Here is a 27,413-nt window from a genome sequence, read left to right as displayed (position 1 = left end):
TAGAGTTAATGGCATCAACATAACTGAGGAAGATGATCAGATGTTTTATTAGCCAAGTAGTAAGTGTAAGTCTGATACATAGACTACAGTTTATGACTGATATTTAATGAGGGATTAGTTGAACTTTACTTGAGGGGAAACTCTTGAGAGATTCATTCATACTCAGAAACAATCCATAGATGATTTTTTTCTCAGCATGTGTTGTATCTGACCATCCCATGTGTCGTAAGAGATTTGGACAGCGAGGAAGTTAAAGGATTGCTCATATTGAACCACCTGGTCATTTGTAACAACAAGGTGGGCCATCAATCTGTTCTGGGGTTTTCCATGTACTGATGATTGTGGTGTTTTGCTTTCATCTCTTCCACAACCACCTTGTATTGATCATTCCAACCTGTGACTCATAAGGAACCTGTAAAAAGTTTGGAGAGTAATTCAATTAGAAATTAAATAAAAAGTGATTAAATGCTGGGTCATGGGCAATTGTGAAATCAGTAAATGTGACATTGTACTTGTTGAATTTATATACACAGTGTGTGCTATATGTCAACTTTGGGGCAAAAGTATTGTGCCTGTTTTGAACTTTGATCGTTGACTCAGTGAACTCATTCCTCATGAATCCATGCCGTCAGGGGATTGTTAAAGTTTCTCTTCCCTGCATGAGCACGTAGGAAAGGAACAGCAATTTCCACAGGGATAGAAAGGAAAAGGAAAGCGAGGAGTGAATCAGTACAGGGGCTTGTCAGTTTTAATTGGATAACAACAGGAAGATACGACAAAAATGTTCTTTGACAGCAATAAATCTGGATATTTGTCATTGTGAAAATGCAACATAAAGTTTTACCTCTGATTCACAGTTGAGTTTCAATTTGAAAGGGGGAGGATTTTGGTAAATCTGCTTTTAATTATTGTGAGTCTGGATGATTATACTTTTATTGTTGTTATTAGCAATAATAATAATAATTTCTGATGAATTTCTGGTTGGATGGTTGGATGTTCTTGTCTAACAAATGTTTCACCACTGCAACTATTGATTTTGGTGTCTTATCGGTTCATGGTGGCTGGGTACTTAAATGTGCATGACAAAATAAATAACATAAATAACTTACTTACTAACTTTTGAAAGAAAGACAGAAATAGATAAATAAACAGATTAGTCGAATGACTCTTGCACCCATGCATCCAGAGAGCCCACAGCTGCTTCTGAAGTGTCCTTGAGCAAGACATCAAATTCCTCTCAGCACCAGAAAGTCTTTTTGACATAAATTCCTAACAGTGAAAACAGTACCACCTCATCATTGCAATGCATGCACGCATCCACACATTAACAGCCTACACAATTAAATACACACATGCATACGTTCAATCAGTGATGAGTTTTTCTTTCGTTTTCCTGACTCGTTTTCTGAGGCTGGTCTCATTGCAGGCTAATGATTTATTTCTAAGGCTGTCTCATAAAATAGAGAATGACGCGACCTATCTGTCTCCCTCAGACGCTCCTTTGTGCACAGTAGGTGGGATATGCTTTTCAGTATTGAGTCAGACAGACTCAATACTCAACAGAGACCCCCTGGCGGCGGTGAGCTGTAACTACCCGTAAGGTTGTGACTGAGAGAGAGAGAGAGAGAGAGAGAGAGAGAGAGAGAGAGAGAGAGAGAGAGAGAGAGAGAGAGAGAGAGAGAGAGGAAAATGGGTGGACGGAAAGTCCCCGTGTGGAAATCCCCTTGACTTGGGCTTTTTCCTTTTTTGAAAAAACTATCATTAGCAGACGTGTGTACTCTTTTGAAAGGCTTCGCAAGCTGCGAAGGCTCCAAAATAGATCTGATACTGAAGGAAAGAGAAGGTTGAATGGCGCCGAGGACCGCTGCGGTGAGGCTGAGTGAAGTGGCTCAGAGAGAGGACTAGTCTGAGCATCCGGGTGGGCTTTGTTATTAGCCCCGACATATTACACAGGTAAGACACCCGTCCTCCCTCTCTGTGTCTCACCATGTGGACTATTCTTACTAAAGGGGGTGCGACTTGGTGGGTACATCACGTTTGGGCCTTGAGTAATGTCTGGTCGTGTTTCTGGGGACATGGAGGAAGCTTGAAGCCTGCTCACGACAGTGGCTTTGACAGCCATTGTTTACAAAGACGTCACCCTCAAGCGGATAACAGAGCATTTAAACTGCCAAATGTAGCATCGGCGCCGCTACACTGTATCAATACCTGGCCGTGTGAGACGCGATTGAAGCCTACATTGTTTCAAAGGTAGTTGTCATTGGAATTACGTAAGCCTTAACGTCAGCAAAGTCTCCTGTTATTGTGTTTTTGTTTAGCCAGCCATCCTAAACCTCAGCGTTTACCACTGTACCACTGTCTCTCTGCCTAAAGTGTTCCAGTGGTGCAGACACACCAAACAGCTATTAATGACTCGTGTCAACACGCTCACTGTGTCTAGTCCCCTGATGTGACTGACTAGCCATTTAGCATGGCCTAGTCTGTTGTTGCACCTGCTGCTGTTTGGGTAATAAAGGCAGAGAGGCCACTATAAGCAAAGTATCCAGGTGTTGTGATTGTGAATATAAACAGTATCCACTGACTGGCACCTTCTAAACGGTTCATATATAAGGAAGTTGAAAAGTCAGCAAAACTCCAGGCCTACTTGCTGACCATCACTTTCTACTTCATGTGAACTGAAAATGTGCTGACACGCTTTTCATTTTGGTTGAAATATGCCTTTAAAACCTCAAGAGAGGTACACTTAAGTAGGGCTGGGCAATATATCAATATTATAATCGATATTGATATATGAAGCTAGATATCGTCTTAAATTGTGGATATCTTATTATTGTGATATGACACAAGTGTTGTCTTTTCTTGGTTTTAAAGACTGCATTACAGTAAAGTGATGTAATTTTCTGAACTTACCAGACTTACTAGCTGTTTTATTATTTGCCTTAGTCATTGTATCCACATTATTGGTGATTATTTATCAAAACTCTCATTGTGTTAGTTGTGGAAGCACCAATAGTCAACACTACAATATCGCAGCAATATCGACATCGATGTATTTGGTCAAAAATATCTTGATATTTGATTTTCTCCATATCGCCCAGCTCTACACTTAAGTAGATCTACTCTAAGAATACTTATACTGTCAGGTTGGGTTATTAAACCTTAATACCTTTAAGTACCAACCAGCATATATAGTATTAAGTACTGAAAGTTAGCATTAACTTGTTGTTGTTTATTTATCCTTCAAACTGACCTAAATCGGAAAACTTTGTTAACTTTAGGCAAAATGATTTTACAGCTGCTTGTGTTAAGACAACATTAAACAGTGACATATTGAGAGGTTAGATGGAAAAATAACTGTGTATCTTCCTCAGACTATGATATTGAGAACAGTATCGGTGCTGAAACTCCGGTATCATAATGGCACAGGTATCGAACCTTTATAAATCAAATCAGCGTTTATTTGTCACATATACACAATCATACACAGCACAACAGTTCACAGTACAATGTGCCATGATTTTTTTTCTTCTAACAATTCCTAGCCCAAAGACTTAATGCAGGCTAGCAGTTTTGTCCTCTGGAGAAAGGTGTTGGCGAGGGATTAGGCCTTGGGGCAGTCAACAGTGTGACCTTCCCAGCAGCCTGGGAAGCCCTGGGTGGCCTTCAGTTCAAGTCTGGAAAACACCAGTTTATTGGCTTTGAACTCAGTGAGACACTGGGTTGCCCTGTTTGGGGAAACTTAAAAACCATTAAGTCTAAAAGGAAAATTAAAATATCAAACAAGAATACAAAGGGTTCTTTGTGTACTTTTATTTCATTTGGCCCTCCAGATCTTAAGTGAAAAAGCACCAAACAGCTTTCACAGTGGGATGATCCTGTGTGTTGGGTGTTTTCCCGAACAAACTGCAAATTAAGTTGCCTTAAGTCGCAATTAATGAGAAAGGGGGATCTCCTCCGAAAAATTCCCACCAGTCCCGACAGTCTGTTGTACTGTGAAATAACATATCCACTCCCCTTCTCTCCATCCAGTTTCCACGTTGTTCGGTCAGCGGTGGTTGGTGCCTGCCCTCCTTTCCTTCTCCTCGTTCCTCTTCCTCCCCTCCTTCCATCCACCTGGCCACTCATCCGCCATGTCGCAGGGTCAGAACTTCCTCCCCAAATTTCTGTTTGTCTCCAACCTGCTGAAGGCCGTGAAGATCCGTCAAAGAGTGCCCAACGACGTGGTGAAGCCGGCTGCCACCAGCGGCCTGATGCACCACCTGCGGGGTATGCACCGTTACACGCTGGAGATGATTGCCATGAACCACTTCCCACAGGCCTTCAGGGAGGTTGTGCAGGCCGCCATCCTGGACCGAGCCATGCAGGCCTCATTGGAGCAGGAGAAGAAGCTCAACTGGTGTCGGGAGGTGAAGAAGATGGTACCCTTACGTACCAATGGTAAGAAAGATTTGATGATGTTTAGGATTTGTTCTGGAGTCCCCAGTAAACCAGGTTTATATGATATTTCTTACTGAAGCTCCATGCATTTTGGTGAGGTTTTGGGATGTTTTATCACAAAGTGGCAGTTTAAATTCATGGTATTTATGGATTATTTCATGAATAAATACTGTTGGGGCAGGAGTTTTTAGTGGCCTTTAATATAAAGTTCAGGAACAATTCAACAAATTGGTCACATAGCTGAAGTCAAACTTATGTTCCTTGATTTCAGGAACTGTAGTGATGTTTATTGCTCAGGGCGGAGGATGTGTTTTGCTTTTGTTTCATTTTCTATGATAAAGGAGGTGCGTGTTTATGAGTCAGGGCTATTTGATATGTAAATTCTGAGATGTCATTACTCACAAGCAGAGTTACTGTAAATGACAACAATTGAGGGACACAGGTTCTGCTTTCACATACACTCATTTAGCAGCCCCCTTGGTTTTACTGTGCGTTTGAGTTCAGTCAGACCATTTCTAAGTCATGTTTTCTGTTACGTGGATGTTGTAACCCGGGAACATCCCAGGGTCGGCAAACATTCAGACCTGGGCCGGATAACTTCTGATCATAGCTCTGTACTGGGAAATTCTCTGGCGTCACTCGCAGGACTGTTATTTACTGTCGATGATGTTTTAGACCTAACTATTTCCACAGCTTTTCATTTAAACCTTTGGGGTATGTCCCCTCTCTTTGTGTGTGTGTGTGTGTGTGTGTGTGTGTGTGTGTGTGTGTCTGTGTCTGTGTGCGTGTGCGTGTGTGACTTAAAACATGTCAAATAAATTTTACCTTATGTTCACCGCCTGACTGACGTAGGTTTATGTCACTGTCTTTGTGACTGTCACTTGTGTCACAGCTCACTGGGCTTTGTTAAATCAATTGTGACCAAATCCAACTGTCTCTTATTGTCTCTATATGTATATTTTAACAATTTAAATAGGGCTGAAACGATTCCTTGAGTAACTCAAATAATTCGATTACTAAAAAACCTCGATGCAAAATGATTTGCCTCGAAGCTTTGTTTAATCAACGTTACCAACGTGATTGTAATTACTGTCGCACACTGGGCTGACGCTGCTGGCGACACATGCCATGAAGACTGACGGCGCAGATTACAAAATGAAGAAAGAGCGTAAATAGTGAGGGGCTAAGAGAAGAGACGGGCTGGAGAAAACAACAGAAAGTGTCCAAAGTTTGGAATCAGTTCAAACGTAATTAAAACGAGAACTCTGGACAGTGTGTCTGCTACAAAATCAAACTAGCTTACCACAATAATAGCACGACGTCAATGCTTCAGCATCTCAACAGAAAACATGGAGTCTAACTTAATCATTCATTCCACGAAGCGGACCCGACAAAAGTAAATCACGAAGTCGTATGGACGATGAAACTACACCAAACACAACAACTAGCAAAAACAAAGACGAGAAAACGTATGTACATAGTGGTGACCACAATTTGATCTACAGAGCTGACTTGTTGACTATCCCTTCGAAAAAACAGCTAACTGTCGCCCCCCATTTTCTTTCACTCTCTCTCTCCACGGAGAAACAGCTGATCAACGATCTATTAGCATAAGGCGTCCGGTATACTCGCTGTACCCGACCTGTCGTGTGCCAATGTGACGTCATGGGAGCGCCGTAACTATTTACACTCGCTCGTGGTGGTTGCGACACTAGTTGCAGTCTTCTCCTGAACAGAGGTGTCGCTAATGAGGAAAGGCTACCGACTTTGCTATTACTACGGACTAGAAGAAGAAGAAAAAGATAAACAACAGCAGAACTGGCAGCAGCATTGACGTCAATGTTTTAATTTGATTCGATGACCTACTTCGTCGGATCAAGCCTTTCATTCACCATAAAAGAACTCATCTTAACCCAGTAAGTTTACAAGAGAGACTTGCAGTCACTCTGAGAGTCCTGGCATCCGGTTGCCCTCGAACTCGTCCATGCTTCCTTTTTCCGCTTTGTCTTGCGCCGCTGAAAAAAATAGAGTGGTGCACGACCTCTGGTCGCGAACTTGAAATCCTGGCGCGCCAGTGAGATCGACGTCATTTTGACGTCACATTGGCGTGCGCCAGGTCAACTGCGGCGACTGTAAAGACGCCTTAAGTGTAACAGAGCTGTGTAGCATTGTAATCAAATATATAAATGAAAATAGGTTGAGTATAACATATATACCCATAGGCCTAAATACACATCAATCTCAGGTTGAAACTTGTAGTAGTGTAATATGGCACTTAAATGCACTTAATATGTTTAGTTTTTTGAGAGATGTAAGCAATGTAGGCAATAAAAATGTTGCTTTTTCCGAAATTTAAACCAAACTATTGTATATTATTGCTCTTCAATAAAACCAAAGTATTTATTATCCGATTACTCGATTAATCGATGGAATAATCGGTAGAATACTCGATTACTAAAATAATCGATAGCTGCAGTCCTAAACTTAAACACATCTGGTGTGCATACCACACTCATGGTCTATTTTTAGATGAGGGGGGACAACTTATTTTGAAGGGAAACATCAGCCATAGCATTCACAGCAGAAGAAGGAAGCGGAAATCAAGCTGGGTTACAAGTTTGTCATGTGAGTTTCCAGAGGAAATAGTTTCTTTCTTTCTCATAGGAAGCAAGTAACACCTAGCAGTGAGATATACCTATTTCAGAATTTCCTTTGAACAGTTACTAGATGGATGAGGAACTTGCTGGATATTTTGTGTGTTGTGTCCTCGTGCTTGTTTTTTTTTTTTTTATGAAGGTCCCTGCAGAAAAACCCCTGACTTCTGCTGACAGTAACCTGTATGGAAATTCCTGGCTTGTAAAGATGATGTCATAAAGATGAGACAGAATTTAGAGCCGGAGAGTCTAACTCTGAAGGACCCAGACGTGACTTTGAGCAGAGGACGGACAACACGCACGCACACACACGCACGCACGCACGCACGCACGCACACACACACACACACACACACACACACACACACACACACACACACACACATACACTGAGAGGACTGACTGACTGCAGCTTAGTCAGGAGCTCAGCAGACAGACACACATACAGAGAGTATGTGAGAGAGCAGAAGTCTGTCAGTGAACATCCAGTCAGAGCAGGTCATATTAATCAAGCTTCTCAGAGTCATAACACTGTTAGTCTACATTTCGTCTAGCCCACAATCTTTTTTTCTCGGGTCATCATCTATGGGAATTTACAAAACATTAAACTAATTTCAATCTTTCCTAAATCTAACTTCATTCCCAGGCTGGAAGAAATACAACTGACCATCATAAAATCAAAACTGCCTCATAAAAGTTCATTCCCCGGCAATTAAAAATAACGGGGTCATATCCGTTTTCCTGTTTAATGCAACTTTTCCACCCAGTGAAGAAATGCATCATTGAAATTCAGTGCATCTTCTGTCCTGAATGTCCAGGGCCCATCCAAGGGTTTTTCCCAAACATCATCCCATGTCTGTCATGTGTCCCCAACAGGCAGGATTTGTTCAGCTCCAATACACTGACTCTACATAGTATAGTAGTAGAGAGGACACACACACACACTGCCACAGTGTTCTGCCTTAGTACAGATTTATCTTCTTAATGTGGTCTCCTAGTACTAAAGCAGAAGCAAAAATAGTCTTTGTCAGGACTTGTTTTGTTGGACTGGTCTCTCTACACAGCTTGCAGACAAACAGTGGGATAGTGGGTGATGTATGACAAACATCTAGATCCCCATTGGAAAGCACAACATTGCCAACTTGTGGTTAGTGTCACCTGGATGGCAAACGGATAAGGATTAAGTCTGGTCCTACACTGGTGTGTTTTCAAGCAGTGTCCCAGCTTGCCACAGAGGAAGTGTCTATATTTAGACAGATGGGACCAGCAGAACGTCTTTCATCTTTAGTCGTCAGGCAACTCGATTCAGGGTCAACAGTCTGTGTGTTTTTGTGCACAAGAGGAACTAATTATGACGTGTGTTTGGGCTTTTATGTTTTTGTTGATAGTGATGCCATAGCGCAAACATGTAACAATAGCCAGCTAGTCTGAAATAGAGGCGGATGTTTTTTCTTTTTCAAAGTACAGTGAAAGGTTCTTTCGGTGTAATGAAAACAACTGTATCTCACATTACAGTCATCTCGCACCACAGATAATGTTGTTTTGAGAAATGTGATCAGTTTGGCCTATGGCATGACACTTACCGCTTGCTAAACTCTTTTTAGAATTTCTGTGATTTAAATAACTTTTCTTGTATAGATTTTATCTTTTTTATGCAGCAATATTATACAAAGGTGTATACAAATGACACAGACACAGGGGAGTTTCAAGTGACATAGTTATAACGTGATTGTGTGTGTGTGTGTGTGTGTGTGTGTGTGTGTGTGTGTGTGTGTGTGTGTGTGTGTGTGTGAACTATTGCCAGGTAAACATTACTGAACAGATCATAAAGGTAGACAGAATAATACACATGACAGTACATTTGTATGCGTTTGTGTATGTGAGTGCACATGTTATCTCAGCTCTCATTAATCACAGCCTTCATCTGGTGTTGATAGCAGTAGTTAAAACGATAGCATTCCATCCTGTCCAAGCCACACCCCGGTGGGAAGTCCAGGACCAGCTGAGTAGCATTGATGAGTTGGGAACATAGGAGGCGAACATGCACACAAGGCAGAAGTTAGCACAGGGAAATTCCTGTGTTTAGTGTGGCAACAGGGTTTTTGAGAGCTGCACACATTGACAAACATGGGCTCTCCTGTTTCACAATGAGAAAAAGACCCAGGGCTGCCATAGGAGACTTAATAAAATTCCAGGGTTTTTAGTTGCTCATGCTCTCACACACACAAATTCTGTTTGAGAAACTCTTTATCTCTACGGGCGGTTAGTAGAATATAAAGGAAGCAGTTTTCTTTGACATTAAACAAAAACAACAAATTGTCAGAGATTTTCTGGGGCGGATTAAAGTAGTGAAGGAGCTGCATTTAATTTTTCTAAAATGTATTTCAGGTAAATTAAGGGCCATTTTTCTCAGGCCTGCTGGGTAAAAGACGAGCTTTGTCTGTAGTGTGTGCGTACTTTCAGACATGTGAGCTTCATATAATAGTCTAGACCCGACGGCCTGGAATTCCCCAGACTTTTGTTACGCTTGTGTGTGTGTGTCTGGCACACTGTAATTGTCTGTTGTGTATGCTGTGTACACTTACTGCATTTGCATGTGCGTGTGCATGTGTCCCTGCACAATTTTGCTCAAGTTTGTGTCCCTTGTACAAAATCTACCCACAGTTTTAATATTGTATGTGTTTGCCTGTCTCTTCTGTGTGTTAATAGGAGATGGGAACTGTTTGCTCCACGCGGCCTCTCAGTACATGCTGGGCGTTCAGGACACAGACCTGGTGCTTCGGAAAGCCCTCCATGGTGTTTTGAAAGAGACAGACACTGGCGTCTTTAGAGCTCGCTTCCAGGCAGAGCTCCTCCAGTCCCAGGAGTTCACCCAGACCGGACTGCGATACACCACCATGGTATGAAGATGAGATTAGGTCTATGTCAAAAGTATTTTTCACCACTGCACACAACTACATTAAGATTATTGCTAGACAGCAGAAGCCTGAGCTAAAACATACACCCTATATGTACTAGTGTGAAAAAAATGTCCCTTATGTCTTTTGCATCCTTGTATGCAACCTGCAAATAAATGTAAATACAGGATATTTTTTTTATGGAATTGCAAATTGAATCCATTACACAAGTGTGCACAAGTTTATATCCTAACTCCTTGTCTGTGTGCTGTCCAGAACTGGGAGGAGGAGTGGGAAAAGATTGTGAAGATGGCGTCCCCGGTGTCCAGTAGTAACGGTCTCCAGTTTGACTCTCTGGAGGACATTCACATCTTCGTCCTCTCCAACATCCTCCGCAGACCCATCATCGTCATCGCAGGTACTTACTTTTTATCATCTCAAAGTAGGTTTATTGCTCCTTGTTAGCCATCGTAGACTCGCTGGTCTTGTTTCAACATGTCTTTCAGTGATTAAGAGGGTAAAGATATCTCCTTCCACATGCCTCAACATTTTGCTGTTGTTTTAAAGTCTTCATAGTGTTTGGTTTTACTGTATCACCTCCAATCTGTTTTGGTTAATGGATGTAGAGTGGGTATTGGGCTACATAAACTATGGAGGGTAAATATGCTAAAACTTGTTTTAAACTATATTTTAATTTCCAAAGATGTTGTTCCAATGCACTTAATTAATTAGCAAAATATATCAATTTTAAAGGGGTGATCAGACATTTTAAAGTTCTTTTTTGTTTTGTCTTGCTATGCACTTGTGACACTTTAATCAGCTAGGTTTCTAGCATTGCTACATTGCTAACATTATTCATCAAAATCTAAAAAAATTCACCTACCTCCTGGTGAAGGTTCAGAAGCTGAAAAGTTAGATTTTACTCAGGAACATGCTAACAATAAGTCCTTTTAAAATGTGTATTAAAAATAGATTTAACTTGCTTTTGGACAATTATTTTTGAATCCCTTAAATCACTGTCCTTTCAACAGACCAGGTGGTCAGGAGTATGAAATCTGGCTCCTCCATCTCTCCTCTGAATGTGGGTGGGATTTATCTTCCGCTACACTGGCCGCCCACAGAGTGCTACAAATACCCAATAGTGCTCGGCTACGACTCCCAGCACTTTGCACCCCTCATCACCATCAAAGACAGTGGTCCAGGTAGGAAACACTAAGAGACAGGTGTTATGGAGCTGACATGACAAGGAGGCCTGATATGAAGTTGCTCATGTTTTTATTTCTATGTAACATCTTGGTCTGAATTTCCCAGAGATCCGAGCAGTACCGCTGATAAACCCAGGACGAGGGGGCTTTGAGGAGCTGAAGGTTCACTTTTTAATGGAGAAAGAACAGCAACAGAAAGAGAGGCTTCTCAAAGACTACCTGCTACTGATAGAGATCCCCGTCATAGGCTTAGGCTATGATGCCACACGGATCATCAATGCTGCACGGTACTTACGATTATAAGCTCCTTCCCCCTAAATGGACAAAATGGAAGAGGAAAAAGTAAAACAATTGTTATCTCAGTTGTATGTCCTGTCTACAATGTTAAATGCAGTTTTCTACTTATTTTTTAGGTTGATGATGATAGATATTTTATTACAACTGGTTTAACTTCTTGAAAACTAATTAACACACAGATGACAATATCTATATTAACCTAAAATTGAACTGAAAGAGTACAGTTAAGTTAAGAACCACATTGTATGTTTCCGTTCTAAGGCTGGATGAGGGCAACCTCCCTGAAGACATGAACCTGATGGAGGACTACCTGCAGCTTGTCAACCATGAGTACCAGCGCTGGCAGGAGGACAAAGAGCAGGCATGGGCCGCCCAGCCGCAGCGCCCACCGCCCTTCTCTGTCTCCCAGCTCTCTCTCATCGAGATCCGTTGTGCCACGCCACGTTGCACCTTCTATGTCTCTGTGGACACCCAGCCTCATTGCCATGAATGCTTTGAGAAGCGACAGGCCACTACTGGTGGAGGAATGAGGATAGAAGGGGTGGTGCAGACCAAGGGAGGAGGGGTACAAGGTGGGGTAGGAGTGGTAGGGGGATCAGAGACTGAGGTTAGCTCCAGAGGAGCCCGAAGCAGCAGTCCCCCATCCTCCTCGTCTGGGAGAGTGGTGGTGATTTCCAGCCCTCGCTCAGCCCCACCCACCGCTCCCAGCCTCAGCCTGTACAGTGAAACTCATGCCATGAAGTGCAAGACACCCGGCTGCCTCTTCACCCTAAGTGTGGAGCATGATGGACTTTGCGAGCGCTGCTTCAACTCCAGGCAGAACCATGGACCCCCTGGAGCTGGAACAACTGCTCCAGGACTCCCAGGCCCCAATGGGGGGCCTACAGTCCCACACCCAGCCCAGGGCTCTGGCTGGACGCAGTGGGGTGGCTGCGAGACAGAGACAGAGCGCTGCAGTATGTGCAGACAGGAGGCGTTCAGGATATTCAATGGCCTGTGCCCACCCTGCATGCAGAGACAGCAGCCTCCAGAGAGGGGAGAGCCACAGCAGAACAACCCCAGGACTGAGGCTTCGTCTTCAGCTTGGACCCAGGCCAGGGACACTGAGCGGCCATGCCTCACCCTAACACCAGGGCACACCTCAGCCTGGCAAGCCCCTCTGGCCCGGCCTTGTAAAAGATCTGGGTGCCAGTTCTTTGGGACGCCAGAGAAGTTGGGTTTCTGCACTATTTGCTACGTAGACTATCAGACCAACCACCGTAAGTCCTGAAACTAAACTGGAAAACTTATTTCATGTTACAGGGCTTTTAAACAGAAAATGTCAAGGCCTTAAAGTTATTTTAAACAATTCTTTCTTCAAAGTCAATTTGTTTTGCATTGTATGAATTGTGTAATATTTAATTAAAAAAAAAGAATATATATATATATTTATTCACTGAAATGTCAAATTATATGGGACATTGCTTATATTGGCCACTGTCTGTTCCAGACCTGACCCCTCCTCCTGCACCGGTCCAGAGCCGGCATGGTGTGGAGGCAGGCTTTCAGAACACCTCACGGTGTCGTGGTCCTGGGTGTGGTGCAGTTGGCAAGGCAATGTTGGAGGGCTACTGCGACAAGTGCTACGTCAAAGAGCAAAGCACACGGCTCAACCAAGTGGCACATCGCACACCACACTCCCCCCCTCTGGTCATGGTAGGTGTCTGCCATAACTACTTAACTGATTCTCTCTTGCTGTACTTCATCTTTGTCATCTGTTGTTTGTGTCTTATCCTTCCTTTGTTTGTCTTCTTTCTACTTGATACGTAGAATGACTTCAAATATCCTGCTGGTCCACAGTTGCCTTTCAGTTGCCAATTGACTTTTCTCCTCTTTCTCATTGCTCCCCCTCTCTGTCTCTGTACAAAAAGCGTGACCGAGCAGCCAAACCCAGATCTTCGCAGCAATCCCAGACACAGACCCAAACTCAGACTCAGACTCAGTGCCGGCGGAGTGGATGCAGTAATGTGTCCCCAGGTTGCACAGACCTCTGCCCCGAGTGCCACACACGTGGCCAGGGCAGAGAGGCAGGCAGGAGGGCACAGGCGCCTAAGGAAAAGTCCAAGCAGCGGTGCAGGACGCAGGGCTGTGACCACTACGCCAACCAAGAGAAACAGGGCTACTGCAACGAGTGTGATCACTTCAAACAGATTTACCGCGGCTGACCACATACGCACCCACGCACGCAACAACGATGACACATCACTAGCACGCTAGAGCTGCTGCCCTGTTGTGGGCGCCCCATGCCAGTCAATGCACCTCTGATACTAACTAACCAACTAACTAACTAACTAGCTAGTGACTAACTAGTAACCTTATGGCCTGAAAATCAAACCCCCCCATGTAGAATGTGAAGAGAGAGTGTGTGTACGTGGGGGAGGGGGGTGTTGTATGTATGTGTGTGTGTGTTCGCAGTAGACATGGCCTCCAGAATACCTCTTTGTGCAATTATTATCATCTGATGTGCCCTGTGCACTTAACACGGTGAGAGGTTTGGCTACACGTCAGAGCAACTGACTTAACTCTTGTGTACAATATGTATTTAGAGGTACGTAGTGAATCGTGCCGGACAAAATGATTGTATGTTGACATAACGAGAAGCATCTGACATTGCTTTCTAGACCACAGCCAAGGATTTATACCCCCTGTCTGTCTGTCTGTCTGTCTGTCTTAACCCATCTGTGTATCTGTCTGCCTGTCTGTCTAGCATTTGCTCTGTAGAACGAGGAATGCAGTAGTTGGGAAAGCCCAGCAACAAATCTGTGGAAGTAGTAAGCAGAAGTGAGCCGAACTGGGCCAAAGCAAAACGTGAAATGCTTGAAACAAAATGAAATTGTATACACCATTGTTCAGCTTAGTTCTCCAAAAACAATCATGTATGTCCTCCCATAACAGACAAAGATTTGCCAAGAAAGGCTCTTGCAATCAATATTGTAAAATTATCAAGAACACATTTTCTTCCATTATTCATTCAATAGCAGTGTTAGTTTATATTTTTGAGGCAAATTAACGTTGGTATTGTTACTTATCTGTTTTTTAAAGTTAAAATTGTGAATTGCTTTATATGGAACGTATGAACAGACCATGTATCTAAACAGTGCAAGACAGACAGGGCAGGCCCCTGCTAGTTTTGGTGCTACATGTACAGAAATACAAGCCTCTCCATTGTAGCCAACATGCTGGCAGTGTCAGCGGACAGAAGGCAGAGAACACAGTCAAGACAGGACTCATTCTCTTTCTATGCCTCCTGTCCTTCCTCTTATTTCCCCTCTTTTCCTCCAAAACAGATATGTTGCCTTTGATGTTGCTTTCCTGTTTACTGACCACTTAAGCACTTAGAAATGCATAGACACATACCTACACGTGCACACAAATGTAGTAGCTCCAGTCCTATCAGAAAGGGATTGACAATTGTAATAACAACTGAGAACATAATGACGGGCGAAGACAGGACGATTATCCACCTTACCACCACATGTGCATGCATTTGCACACACATGCACATGCAAACACAGCTCTGTGAGATTGTATGCGCCCCACCCCAGCCTGAGGTGGTATGTAGGTAAACAAACCCATAGAAAAATGCATACCTCTCTGCTCCACCCCACTGGATGTGCCAAGGCGACAATTTCAAAACTTTAGAGAGCAATCCCATTGCCTGCTTTGGCTAATCTTGTTTATCTGAATGTGTTTTGTGCTGCTGCTACAACAGCACAGTATTGGGGCTGATCCTCGATAAGTTTTGCCTTTAAGTAGTGATTGAAATTTTATGGACCAGAGGAGCCTGATCAGTGATCCTGGATCAGTGCTCCCACCTATAAAACGCTTTTGTGAATATGGATCTTGGTCCATATTGTAGGACCTTCCAACCCGATGCCTCATCTCTCTCACACACACACACACACACACACACACACACACACAGACACACACACACACACACACACACACACACACACACAGTGCACGTATGTGTGCGTCTGGAATACGCAAAACTGACATTCCTGTTTTTTTTTTTTTTGGGGATTTTTTAATGTATTTTGATATATTTGGTTTTGTTTTAGCCAAAAAAAAAAATACATGTGCCATCAATCGCCAAACAGTTGTTGTTACCTCCTTAAAAATGGCCAGCCTGTACCACTCTTAACTAACTAGAGTGCCACAGATTGACATCTCCAATTTCAGACTAGACCTTATCAAGCTCTCTCATGTTGAAAATCCCCAAATGGGCACTATCATTTCACAAGTATTTATTTTATCAAAATACGAAGAAATGTTTATCTACAGAGACAACCTCAAGCGTAAAACTTTTATCAAACAAACTCAAATATGATATCAACTGGAACAGTCATTCCCCTCGTAGTTCTGCTAAAGAACTCCACTGCTGTAGGCAGATGTCCATCTGTGGCTTTAGTTAGAAAAGCATAGACAAACAGGCTCTTGGTCTGCCTTTTCATTCAACTGTATCTAAAGCTGTCAGGCCAGCCCACGTGTTGACAGCCTGTACGTAGATCTCTGTGTGCTTTAATCACCTCTAGAGAAACCTTAATCAATTAAAGGCCAATTAGTGGTCAGCTCAACAGGGCCCTTAACACGGTTTTGGGGCTCTGACTGAGTTTGACTGGGAGGAGATCACATAAGTTGCACATGACTTGTCTAAGCTGCTGAGGCATTTAGGAATGGTACTCCGACTTGCTTGAGGACATTCCAACAGTAGGAAGAGTATCTGCATGAAAGCAGAAGGTGTAACAAAACATGCAAACTGTGTGGAAGTTTCTTTGTGTGACCTTTTCGACAATAGGGTATTGTATGAAAAAAAAGCCTGGTTTTATTTGTTAAGTATTTATTCATATCAAAATATCTGTATTGTGTGATTCAATAATTATTTATATGTCGTCCTGAAATGAATTATTTTTATTAAGAAATCTGAAATCTGACTAGTGTGGTTCTTGTCTCTCTAGTTGTGTGTGTGTGTGTGTGTGTGTGTGTATATATATATATATATATATAATACTGTTTCTGCTGAAAAACAGTTGCTCACCAACGGCACCAAATCCATCTCCAGTGTAGGAAGTACAGTGGGTGCTGCAAAAGTCCTCAGATAACTGATCACTGAGGCCTGGTTTAGATGTGGCAGAGTTACACCACTTTCCAATGCTTAACTGGGTTAGCTCTTTTTCTTCTCTACGCCTCCGTTCTTATTTTGTCACTTTTTCACATTTCCATACAAATAAGTTCAGATGAGTTTGTTTTTTTTGCCCACTATTCAGTTCTTTCCAGACTTCTGTTAGGGCATCATGCTTTTAAGAAATAAATGGGAACCCCCACACTCACATAAAAATACACGGTTCACTCAGGAGGAGTGGATCACGCAGTGGGAGGGGGGAGTTTGGAGCAAGGGGAGATATGGCAATGACAGGTGGGGAATTGGTAATAATTATATATACCAGGGCAGAGGTGACATTTAACAAGTGTGTGACTGCAAGATTGTTCATGGGCTTTATCATCTAACTACAGCCTCAACCACAGTCAGATTGGTAGGCTGATGTGGTTTCCTGGAAATACCCCAGCATGCAAACACTCCCTTGTTTAACTGCTCGTTTGCAGACAAGCACTATTTGACTTGACATGTAAGTGGTTCACTGATGTGGTGCAGTAAACCTTCCCTGCAGACTATAAAAACAATAATGTGAAGCAAACATGTTACTTACAAGATAAGAATTCAAATGGCATGGTGCACCCAAAATTGTTTATTTTCATTACCAAAGATCTGTGGTTAAATGATGCTGACAGTTATTTAGTTCACAGCAACATCAGTCATGAGCAATACTGTCTATTCAAATAACAAGTACAGAACTGTGATGCATTGCCTATAGACCTGTTTTTCTGATATTGATAAGTATCACAAGTATGGCAAATGTGTGCAATGTCAATCAAATTGATGTTCAATACAATGCACTGTGTTGCACTGCAATGGATTATTAGATCTGACAAAACTTCACAGGTCTGAAACAAAACTCAATTTGCTTGGAATCAGTAATTTGGACTTTCTCATACTTTATGCTGGGTAATACTACATGGCCATAAGGTTTCTGTACATTATTTAGTTTGTGGTAATTTGATGAAACACTACTATATTTATGAATAATTACCGTGTGAGCACAATATAATCTAAACTAATAAAGGTCTTAAATCTAGATTGTGACACAGGGCCGCTCTACAATCAGAATCAGAATTAGAATCAGAAAAGGATTTATTGCCAATTAAGTAACTTACAAGGAATTTGCCTTGGTGAATGACGCATACACAAACATATTAAAAGGAAATAGACAATAAATGTAAAAGAAACGGCAACATAAACAAATATGTACAATATAACTGTTTTAACAAAACGGCTTCAATGTTATTATAATAATGTTGGACAATGTCTTTGATGACAATGTGGTGCATATTCCTTAAAGCTACTATAATCAATATTTTATATATATATACATACATATTACATATGTGTAATGTGAAACAGCTCGTTTCTACTTCCTCTAAAAAATCCATTAATGTAGGTTGAACAGTTAGTAAAAATGACCAAAACCCACTAACATGCAGTGAATATGGAGCTTTTGGTGACCCTGGAGGGACAGAGCAAGAATCATTGTTTTCAAAAAGTACATGTGAGGCTCGTTCGACAGGAAGCTATCTGTTATTGTGCAATAGGAAAAAGTTGTATCCATGGTTACCTTTGTCTGACCCTTTTCCCTTTTTGTAGGCAGCAACAAACATAAGTGATGAGCTAGACCCTTCCACTGAACAGTAAAACACACACACACACACACACACACACACACACACACACACACACACACACACACACACACACACTAAACATCACTTTATAACTATGTCATTTGAAACTCCCCTGTGTCTGTGTCATTTTTGCCTGGAACTGGAGGCAACTTCCACATTGAGGTTACAGTGGGTCTAGTGATGAAACACACATAACACTGTGTACTACATGATTAATTTAAGGTACTTACATACAACTTTACCCCATTTTGTTTCTATTTACACACTACCACATGCAAACTTATTTACCTGTCTTATTTATAGCACCCTATTATGTAGTTGTAAACATACTGGACACATTTAGTATTTGTTAATGTATTTGTCAACTATTATAACTTATCCTATCCATAATTGGTGTTAGTAAATTAATGATTGACTACAACGTTATATTTATGTATATTTAATGATATATAATTGAACACATTTGTTTTAAACTGTTTATAAATGGTTTTTTTTTTTTTACTCCTAACTGGTAAAGACATGCTGAGCTTGACATGGGAAATGGTAGTTTGACAAAGAAATTCTTAATGTCCACTTAATTGAATTTTTCTGGGGCTTTCAGCCACATGTCAGTAGATAAATACTTTATCAATAAATACAGTAAAAAATGCTTATGATATTTACTTCATAAATTAATATAATAAACACATACTTTATATTTAATATTATTAGACATGTTTTAAATGATTACAACTGTGTTGCATTATAATGTCATCGTTTATTATCTATTTAAACAGTTGCTTATGTCTCACAAGAGAAGTTATAATAAACACTTTAAAATGTCCTTATCTGCTACATTACAGTGTGTTATAAACAATTGCTTGTTTATATACTGCTTATACTTGCTGAATGGGTGGGGGTTGGTTAAAATAATGTTAAATCTTCCTGTGAAATGTCCAAACTTTCACAACCAAATTCATTCTAGTAATTAATAACTAGTAATTAAGTAATTCTTAGTAATCTCACAAGCACCTTTTTGTTCACCCTTGTATCAGCAGTCTGATCTTTGTGTGCATGTGGGAGGGTTAATAGTGACTCACTGGACTGCCAAGATCAGATGATAAGAGAAGTGAAAGTAACACAGGGTAAAGCGCTGCACATGGGTGCCAAATAACCAAGTGATCTTTAAACCTGTAGCTACAGGACTCTTAACCTTTTTTGTTTGTAGTCTTGAAGCTGTTTTTCTGTCTCAGTTACTAGTTTTAATGCATTAATAGTTCTCTAGTGGTTCATATTCTTATCTTATATATGCACGGTAAAGACAGCTTACACCATGCAATGAAAAGCTTACTTTGCCAGTCTTCCTTACACAACAATAAAAACAATAAAGTGAGAATAATACAATAAAGCTAGAATAAACAATAAAGAATATTATAATAACATATATAAATTTAGCGTTTTAAAACACGTTAAAGAAACACATTACTGAGCTACCATGCTCCTTTAAGTTGTTATGGTTAATGTCTACAGTTGGCTAAGTTTCAGTGCTAAAGTCAAAACAATACTAAAAAAAAATATAAAGGAAAGTTTTTTGCTACAAAACCCCCCCTTTTTTAATAACAAAATAAGGCCAACTTCTCAAATGCACCAGTATTTAAGTTTGTGTTAAAGCTACATTGTGTAAGAATTTCTCCCATCTAGCGGTGAACAACCAACTGAATATTACTTTCTAGCCCTTCCTCCTACAGTGGCCGAACCCGAAATTAGCTCTCTCCATTGTTTACACGGAGCTGTTCTAGCCACTCCAATATTAACTTTGGTCTTGTTGCTTTGTCTGTCGCGTTGTTGTTTTAATTCTCTTTTTCGCTTCCCTGGCGAGTAAACTCCCCCTGGCATTCGTCACGGTGCCAATAGGTGTAAGAGGGCGAAATGCGGAGGTATGTCCCTCTTTGGCTAATGTATTTTAAAGATGGAGGCGCTACATGGCTGCCATCATTTGAGCAAGTTGCTCGTATTCTGAATGATTCTAAATGGCAGATTCTACGCTTACGAGAATACTTTGATTAGTTGGTGGAAGTAATTGCACATGAATAAGCACATATTTGTGAAAGAACAAAGGTTTTTTGTTAAGAATCAACTCAACAAATTACACAATGTAGGTTTAACAAAAAACAGCCATACAAGAACTTAAATAAATGTAGCCAAATACAGCAAAGTTTGATGCCAACTTTTCATACTTGACACATTTATTTGGTGCTACTATTTCAGCCAGTTCCTCAAAAGTATTGAGGTTAGATACTCTGCCTGAGTGTTTGTAATCAACATAACTTGCACATCTAACATCCACATGAGCAGAAAGCAGCTAAAGAATGTAAACCCAATATTCCCTGACATTTTAACTCTACCAACTTTCTGTTTTGCATTAGATGAGAGTGAGAGGGTTAAGTCTGACAAACCAAAAGCAATGACGTAAAATGGCTAAAAAGTGTGGGCGCTGCAGAGCTGGGTGTGATTTCTCTGTGGGTTCTGCATAGCATGCCACCCTTCCACATACACTGAGTCATTTTATTAAATGTTTAGAATGTTTAGAAGTTAAACATTGACTTGTTTCATGTTTGTCTTGCAGTAACAAACAAACATGGAGATTTTAAGTCAGAAACTAAAGCTAAACACAATGCATGATGACAATGATTGAACTAATGTAGCCTATATATACTCTTGGGTAGTTTAATATATTGTATGTACAAAATGAACTTATAAAACATGATGCATTGTAATAATGTTTTAGAACTTTGTCATATGTTTTGTAGCCTACGTAAAATCTCTAACTAAAGGTGTCAGATGTAATGAAGAGTAATGAAGTAAAAAGTACAACATTCCCTCTGAATTGTAATGAAGTAGAAGTATAAAGTAGCAGAAAAACATTTCAGCATCACTCACTTACTTGTAATAGTATTGTCAAATGTAGTGTATGAAGTTGCAATACTCAGTATCGACCACAGGGTTGCAGACGTGAAACGACCAATTGTGACTACAAACAATGACTACAACTCCCGGCATCTGTCTGTGTTTACGGAAATAGGAGCCGTTGTTCTGATGGTTGCCTTGTTTGGTTTTCACGGTATACGCGTCGGGGCGGTCCTGTAGGTTACGATTGTAGGAGACACTCACCTCGGGGTGCCGGTGCCGGTGTATCAAAACAAACGCAACATTGTTGAGAATCGATTACCTTTACTACGTGCGAGATATGATTGTTGCTGTACTGTAGCTAGTTGTTGTACATAGCCTAGCCATGAGCCTAGCACCTTTAGTTAGTAGCTAATACTGTATAGCGTGCTTTAACTTCAGTTATTCATCAATGAAACCGTTGGACTCAGATGAGGAGGAAGCGGAACAGCTGGGTGCTTACCAAAAGGAGCTGAGACGTAAGTTAGCTAAATGCTAAATTAGGTGCCAAATGTGTTAACAGCTAGCTAACGTTAAAGATAGAGGCGTTACGCTAAATGGTTAGTTAATATAACATACAGTAACTGTGTTACAGCTGGAGGTCCCTGGGTTATAGTCGTAAAGTTATGTCATTGAAACTACGGTTCCAGAGGAGAGGGCGATTAAAGTTGTATCACTGTCACCTGTTGCTGATTCCTGATCATAGATCCTGATAGAAAATCAATTCGCTTGTCTAAATCTAATCTTACATTTCCAAGAAAACAAACATTAATGTGTCATGCTCCAATTTCAGATTACTAATATTACTTAATTGCCAGGACATCAAGGTATAGCAACACAAGTTGACAGTAAAGGTAAATGCTACATATTTTATATTTGGCCAAAACTGGAGAACTGTCATTGAATATGTTAGACTTTTTTCACATCAGACATTTAGACTCTTAGAATTAAGTGTCCCAGTAACCCATGATAGTAGTGTGGCAGCATGCACAATACCAGCTAAATAATATGCAGCCATCATTATTTAACTAAGTCTCCACCAATTCAGTGCACGGTTAATTGTGTATGGAAAGTGCCAGTGTTATAGTTCACACAAACTAAACTCATGGGGCACAGAAAAAATATACAGTATGAGACCTATGTGTGTATATTGGTTTCAGAGCGGGCCAACCAGAGCATACAGCAACTGAGCAGTGCTCTGGAACAGCAGAGCTCTGATGAAGAAGAGATGGAGAAGCCCAGAGGCAGCGGTGGCAGCCTCTTCACCGCCTTGGTCGAAGAGGACAACGCTGCATGGAGTCAAAAGACACAGAGTGAAGCAGGTGACTCAGTGATTAGTTGTGTCTGACAAATACATTTGTGTGCACCACCTGGAGATTTCCCTGTTCATCATCTTGTTGACAGACAATGCACAACATTATAATAAAATGGTGTGTGTGTGTGTGTGTGTGTGTGTGTGTGTTTGTGTGTGTTTGTGTGTGTGTCTTTTGGCATTGTAGTTAATCAGCTGAAGAGCCTTCTACTGAAACAATGCAGAGAAATTCCTTCTCCTCTCTCTCCTTCAAAGAAACAGTCTCCAGCCAAGGTAGAGTATGCAGCTCTGTGTGGCTAAATGTTGCAGTTAAAATAAAATGCATTAGACCTAAGGAATGCCACTTACAGAATTATCTGTCAGGATTGGATACATTCTCCATCGTTAAATGTAGTAAATCATTCAGGCTTTTCCATCATATTAATATTTTGCCTGCCATTCTGCTGTCCATCCATCCATCCATCTTCGTCCGCTTATCCGGTGTCGGGTCGCGGGGGGAGCAGCTCCAGCAGGGGACCCCAAACTTCCCTTTCCCGAGCCACATTAACCAGCTCCGACTGGGGGATCCCGAGGCGTTCCCAGGCCAGGTTGGAGATATAATCCCTCCACCTAGTCCTGGGTCTTCCCCGGGGCCTCCTCCCAGCTGGACGCGCTTGGAACACCTCCCTAGGGAGGCGCCCAGGGGGCATTCTTACCAGATGCCCGAACCACCTCAACTGGCTCCTTTCAACACGAAGGAGTAGCGGCTCTACTCTGAGCTCCTCACGGATGACTGAGCTTCTCACCCTATCTCTAAGGGAGACGCCAGCCACCCTCCTGAGGAAACCCATTTCGGCCGCTTGTACCCTGGATCTCGTTCTTTCGGTCATGACCCAGCCTTCATGACCATAGGTGAGGGTAGGAACAAAAACTGACCGGTAGATCGATCAAGAGCTTTGCCTTCTGGCTCAGCTCTCTTTTCGTGTGCGATAAATTGAATGTAATACCGCACCCGCTGCGCTGATTCTCCAACCAATCTCCCGCTCCATTGTCCCCTCACTCACGAACAAGACCCCAATGTATTTAAACTCCTTCACTTGGGGTAAGGACTCATTCCCTACCTGGAGAAGGCACTCCATCGGTTTCCTGCTGAGAACCATGGCCTCAGATTTAGAGGTCTGCCACTCCTTTGGCACTGTCCCAGACTTCCACACAATGTTGAAGAGGCGTGTCAACCAAGACAGCCCCTCCACACCCAGAGCATTGAGCATTTCTGGACGGATCTCATCAATCCCAGGGGCTTTGCCACTGTGGAGTTGTTTGACTACATCAGTGACTTCCGCCTGGGAAATTGACAACAATCCCCCATCATCCTCCAGCTCTGCCTTTAACATAGAGGGCGTATTAGTCGGATTCAGGAGTTCCTCAAAGTGCTCCTTCCACCGCCCTATTACCTCCTCAGTTGAGGTCAACAGTGTCCCATCCTTACTGTACACAGCTTGGATGGTTCCCCACTTCCCCCTCCTGAGGTGGCGAACGGTTTTCCAGAAGCACCTTGGTGCCGAACAAAAGTCCTTCTCCATGTCTTCTCCAAACTTCTCCCACACCCACTGCTTTGCCTCTTTCACGGCAGAGGCTGCAGCCCTTCGGGCCCGTCGGTACCCTGCAACTGCCTCTGGAGTCCACTGGGATAACATATCCCGCAAAGACTCCTTCTTCAGTCGGACGGCTTCCCTGACCACCGGTGTCCACCACGGTGTTCGTGGGTTACCGCCCCTTCTGCTGTGTTTTGCCTAATTATTTTCTTCTGTTAGAAAGTACAGCAGGAGGAAAGGTCCAACTTGCCTACCTATCAAGATTTGGTCCCAATGATTCACAACCAGTCAGAGTACATTCAACACCTGGAAGCTGAGGTCAAATTGTGCAAGGTATGTGCACAAATGTGTGTGTGTGTGTGTGTGTTTATATTTGCAGTCCTTTTTACTATTGTGCTGATTTGGATATGTTTTTCATATTCATTTCTCTGGGTGTGTGACTTCAGGAGGAGCTGCAGGGGATGAAACAGCGGATCAGAGTGGTGGTGGTGGAGAATGAGAAGCTGCATTCAGACCTCAAATCCAAACCTGTAGATGAATCTCTGAAAGACTACACGTTCCGAAACTCCACGGTACTGTGTGTGCGTGTGAAAATCATGTGATTTTTGTGTTTGTGATATTATGTGAAATGTATTTACATTCTTAGCATATTTACGAGGGAACATACATCATCATAGGTCAAATAAAGGATGATATTTTTGTTTAAAGCGTAACTCTCACCAAAATGCAACCTAGGGTCTTTCTGTGAATGTACCCGAGTCAAACTTTTGTTTAAAAGCATATTTAGGACGGAATCGCCACTTTTAAGATTTACCGTATTTTCGTTTTTTGGTCAAATGGCCTTTTGAATGGGAGTGCTAGGGGCACTTTTATGCTAGCCTCAAAATAGCTATTTTTAAAACACTAAGAAGGCTCGACACAACATGAAACTTTGCTCGAAGTATCACCAGGGGCTCTACACCTTAACGAAAGCATTGACAACATTGTTTGTGTACCCAGAGTTTACTAATAAAGGTTTTGAGCAACTCACGGTACCTAGCTCTTGTTGTTTCCGGCCGCTATCACCTCGGCAGTCTAAATGAGTCGATATCCGAATGCGAATGAACGGACTCCATATGAGGCTCCTTTTTCAACTACGAGGTCAATATTGTTTTTCAATAACGACAAAACAAGAAATAATCTGTGCATTTATATGGAACAAAGCTTTAGGAGCTTTCCATCTTTACTCTCCTCCCTGTTATGTTGCATTCGGAAATCGATTGTTTTTGACTGATAAAATGGCTGCGGCCGGAAACAACAAGAGCTACGGTGAGTTGCTCAAAACCTTTCTTTTTAGTAAACTCTGGGTACACAAACAATGTTGTCAATGCTTTCGTTAAGGTGTAGAACCCCTGGTGATACTTCGAGCAAAGTTTCATGTTGTGTCGAGCCTTCTTAGTGTTTTAAAAATAGCTATTTTGAGGCTAGCATAAAAGTGCCCCTAGCACTCCCATTCAAAAGGCCATTTGACCAAAAACGAAAATACGGTAAATCTTAAAAGTGGCGATTCCGTCCTAAAAATGCTTTTAAACAAAAGTTTGACTCAGGTACATTCACAAAAAGACCCTAGGTTGCATTTTGGCGAGAGTTATGCTTTAAGTTACAGACACTAGGATTGCCTCTGTCCTTTACATTAGCCTGCAGAAATTCAGTATAGTTGTAGATATTAGAGCTGTCTTCAGGAAAAGTGGGTTGTTAAGTTACATCATGCATTACCAAACGATTAGAGGACATTTGAACTACGCTATACAGACTTAAGCTCAGGATGACACTAACATTTTTCAAATTAATGATCACCTTGGGAAGAGTGGCTCATCATCTGTCCTGATGTGTTCTTCAGGTGAATGAGAGTATGGCAGCCAACAGCCACAGCATGCTGCAGAGAGCAGAACACACCACATGGAAAAATGAACTGGTAGAGATGATGGATCTGCTTTTTACTCTCCTCCAGTTACTGTTTAGTCCTTATTCTCCATCTCCAACCCACATGGTCCTCAGCATGTCATGACATTTCTGCAGTATCACAGTAGTTTGTGTAGAAAATAAATGTTGGGCTAATTTCTCTGGGGATGTGAAAATATCCAATAAACTTACAATTGTGTTATTTGTTTAAAGAATATACACTCACCTAAAGGATTATTAGGAACACCTGTTAAATTTCTCGTTAATGCAATTATCTAATCAACCAATCACATGGCAACTGCTTCAATGCATTTAGGGGTGTGGTCCAGGTCTAGACAATCTCCTGAACTCCAAACTGAATGTCAGAATGGGAAAGAAAGGTGATATAAGCAACGTTGAGCGTGGCATGGTTGTTGGTGCCAGACGGGCTGGTCTGAGTATTTCACAATCTGCTCAGTTACTGGGATTTTCACGCACAACCATTTCTAGGGTTTACATAGAATGGTCTGAAAAAGGAAAAACATCCAGTATGCTGCAGTCCCGGGGGGCGTAAATGCCTTGTTGATGCTAGAGGTCAGATAAGAATGGGCAGAGTGATTCAAGCTGATAGAAGATAAACTTTGACTCAAATAACCACTTGTTACAACCGAGGTATGCAGCAAAGAATTTGTGAAGCCACAACACGAACAACCTTGAGGCGGGTGGGCTACACCAGCAGAAGACCCCACCGGGTACCACTTATCTCCACTAAAAATAGGAAAATGAGGCTACAATTTGCACGAGCTCACCAAAATTGGACAGTTGAAGATTGGAAAAATGTTGCCTGGTCTGATAAGTCTCAATTTCTGTTGAGACATTCAGATGGTAGAGTCAGAATTTGGCGTAAACAGAATGAGAACATGGATCCATCATGCCTTGTTACCACTGTGCAGGCTGGTGGTGGTGTAACGGTGTCGGGGATCCCTTTTGCCTTCAGAACTGCCTTAATTCTTTGTGTCATTGATTCAACAAGGTGTTGGAAGCATTCTTTAGAAATGTTGGCCCATATTGATAGGATAGGGTCAAACACAGTATTACTATGGTGTTCCTAATAATCCTTTTAGGTGAGTGTATATGCTTCCAAATTGTATTTCTAACTTGTTTGTGCATTCATTTGTAATTGGCCCCCACTGAATATATATTTCAAGCGCTCAAACAGTTCAGTTGTTAGGGAAAGATGTGGCAAAATCCTAATCCTATCCCATCCCATGTTTAATTGCATCCATTGATTCAATGAATGGAATTATCCAAGGTACATACAGTACATAGTCAGTTCTGAGAAGTGTTGTCTT

The 27,413-nt window shown here is 41.8% G+C and overlaps 2 protein-coding genes across 9 annotated transcripts in view; both read left to right on the top strand.

Annotated features, from left to right (window-relative positions):
* The first annotated feature begins 1,655 nt into the window (after positions 1-1,655).
* tnfaip3 (tumor necrosis factor, alpha-induced protein 3) lies at positions 1,656-16,461 on the top strand. Its single transcript, XM_078272669.1, has 9 exons — positions 1,656-1,953; positions 4,030-4,437; positions 9,801-9,991; positions 10,265-10,406; positions 11,020-11,190; positions 11,300-11,480; positions 11,752-12,749; positions 12,980-13,185; positions 13,401-16,461. The coding sequence occupies exons 2-9, from the start codon at positions 4,131-4,133 to the stop codon at positions 13,692-13,694; spliced, it is 2,490 nt and encodes an 829-aa protein (XP_078128795.1). The 5' UTR covers positions 1,656-1,953; positions 4,030-4,130; the 3' UTR covers positions 13,695-16,461.
* Positions 16,462-21,372: 4,911 nt separating this feature from the next.
* sdccag8 (SHH signaling and ciliogenesis regulator sdccag8) overlaps positions 21,373-27,413 on the top strand; it is a 53,424-nt gene continuing 47,383 nt past the window's right edge. For 2 of the 8 annotated variants that reach the window (XM_078272552.1, XM_078272554.1), the window contains exons 1-6: positions 21,376-21,734; positions 22,416-22,577; positions 22,755-22,840; positions 24,361-24,474; positions 24,588-24,722; positions 26,021-26,095. In XM_078272552.1, coding sequence (XP_078128678.1) covers positions 21,668-21,734; positions 22,416-22,577; positions 22,755-22,840; positions 24,361-24,474; positions 24,588-24,722; positions 26,021-26,095 — 639 coding nt within the window. In that variant the 5' untranslated portion in view covers positions 21,376-21,667. Of the gene's footprint in view, positions 21,735-22,048; positions 22,110-22,415; positions 22,578-22,754; positions 22,841-24,360; positions 24,475-24,587; positions 24,723-26,020; positions 26,096-27,413 lie in introns of all 8 variants that reach the window. The other 6 variants (XM_078272551.1, XM_078272549.1, XM_078272547.1 and 3 more) reach the window with 6 other exon arrangements.

This window comes from Sander vitreus, chromosome 17, assembly GCF_031162955.1.
Source record: "Sander vitreus isolate 19-12246 chromosome 17, sanVit1, whole genome shotgun sequence".
Lineage (NCBI taxonomy): Eukaryota > Metazoa > Chordata > Actinopteri > Perciformes > Percidae > Sander > Sander vitreus.
This window is presented reverse-complemented; position numbering and strand designations above follow the sequence as displayed.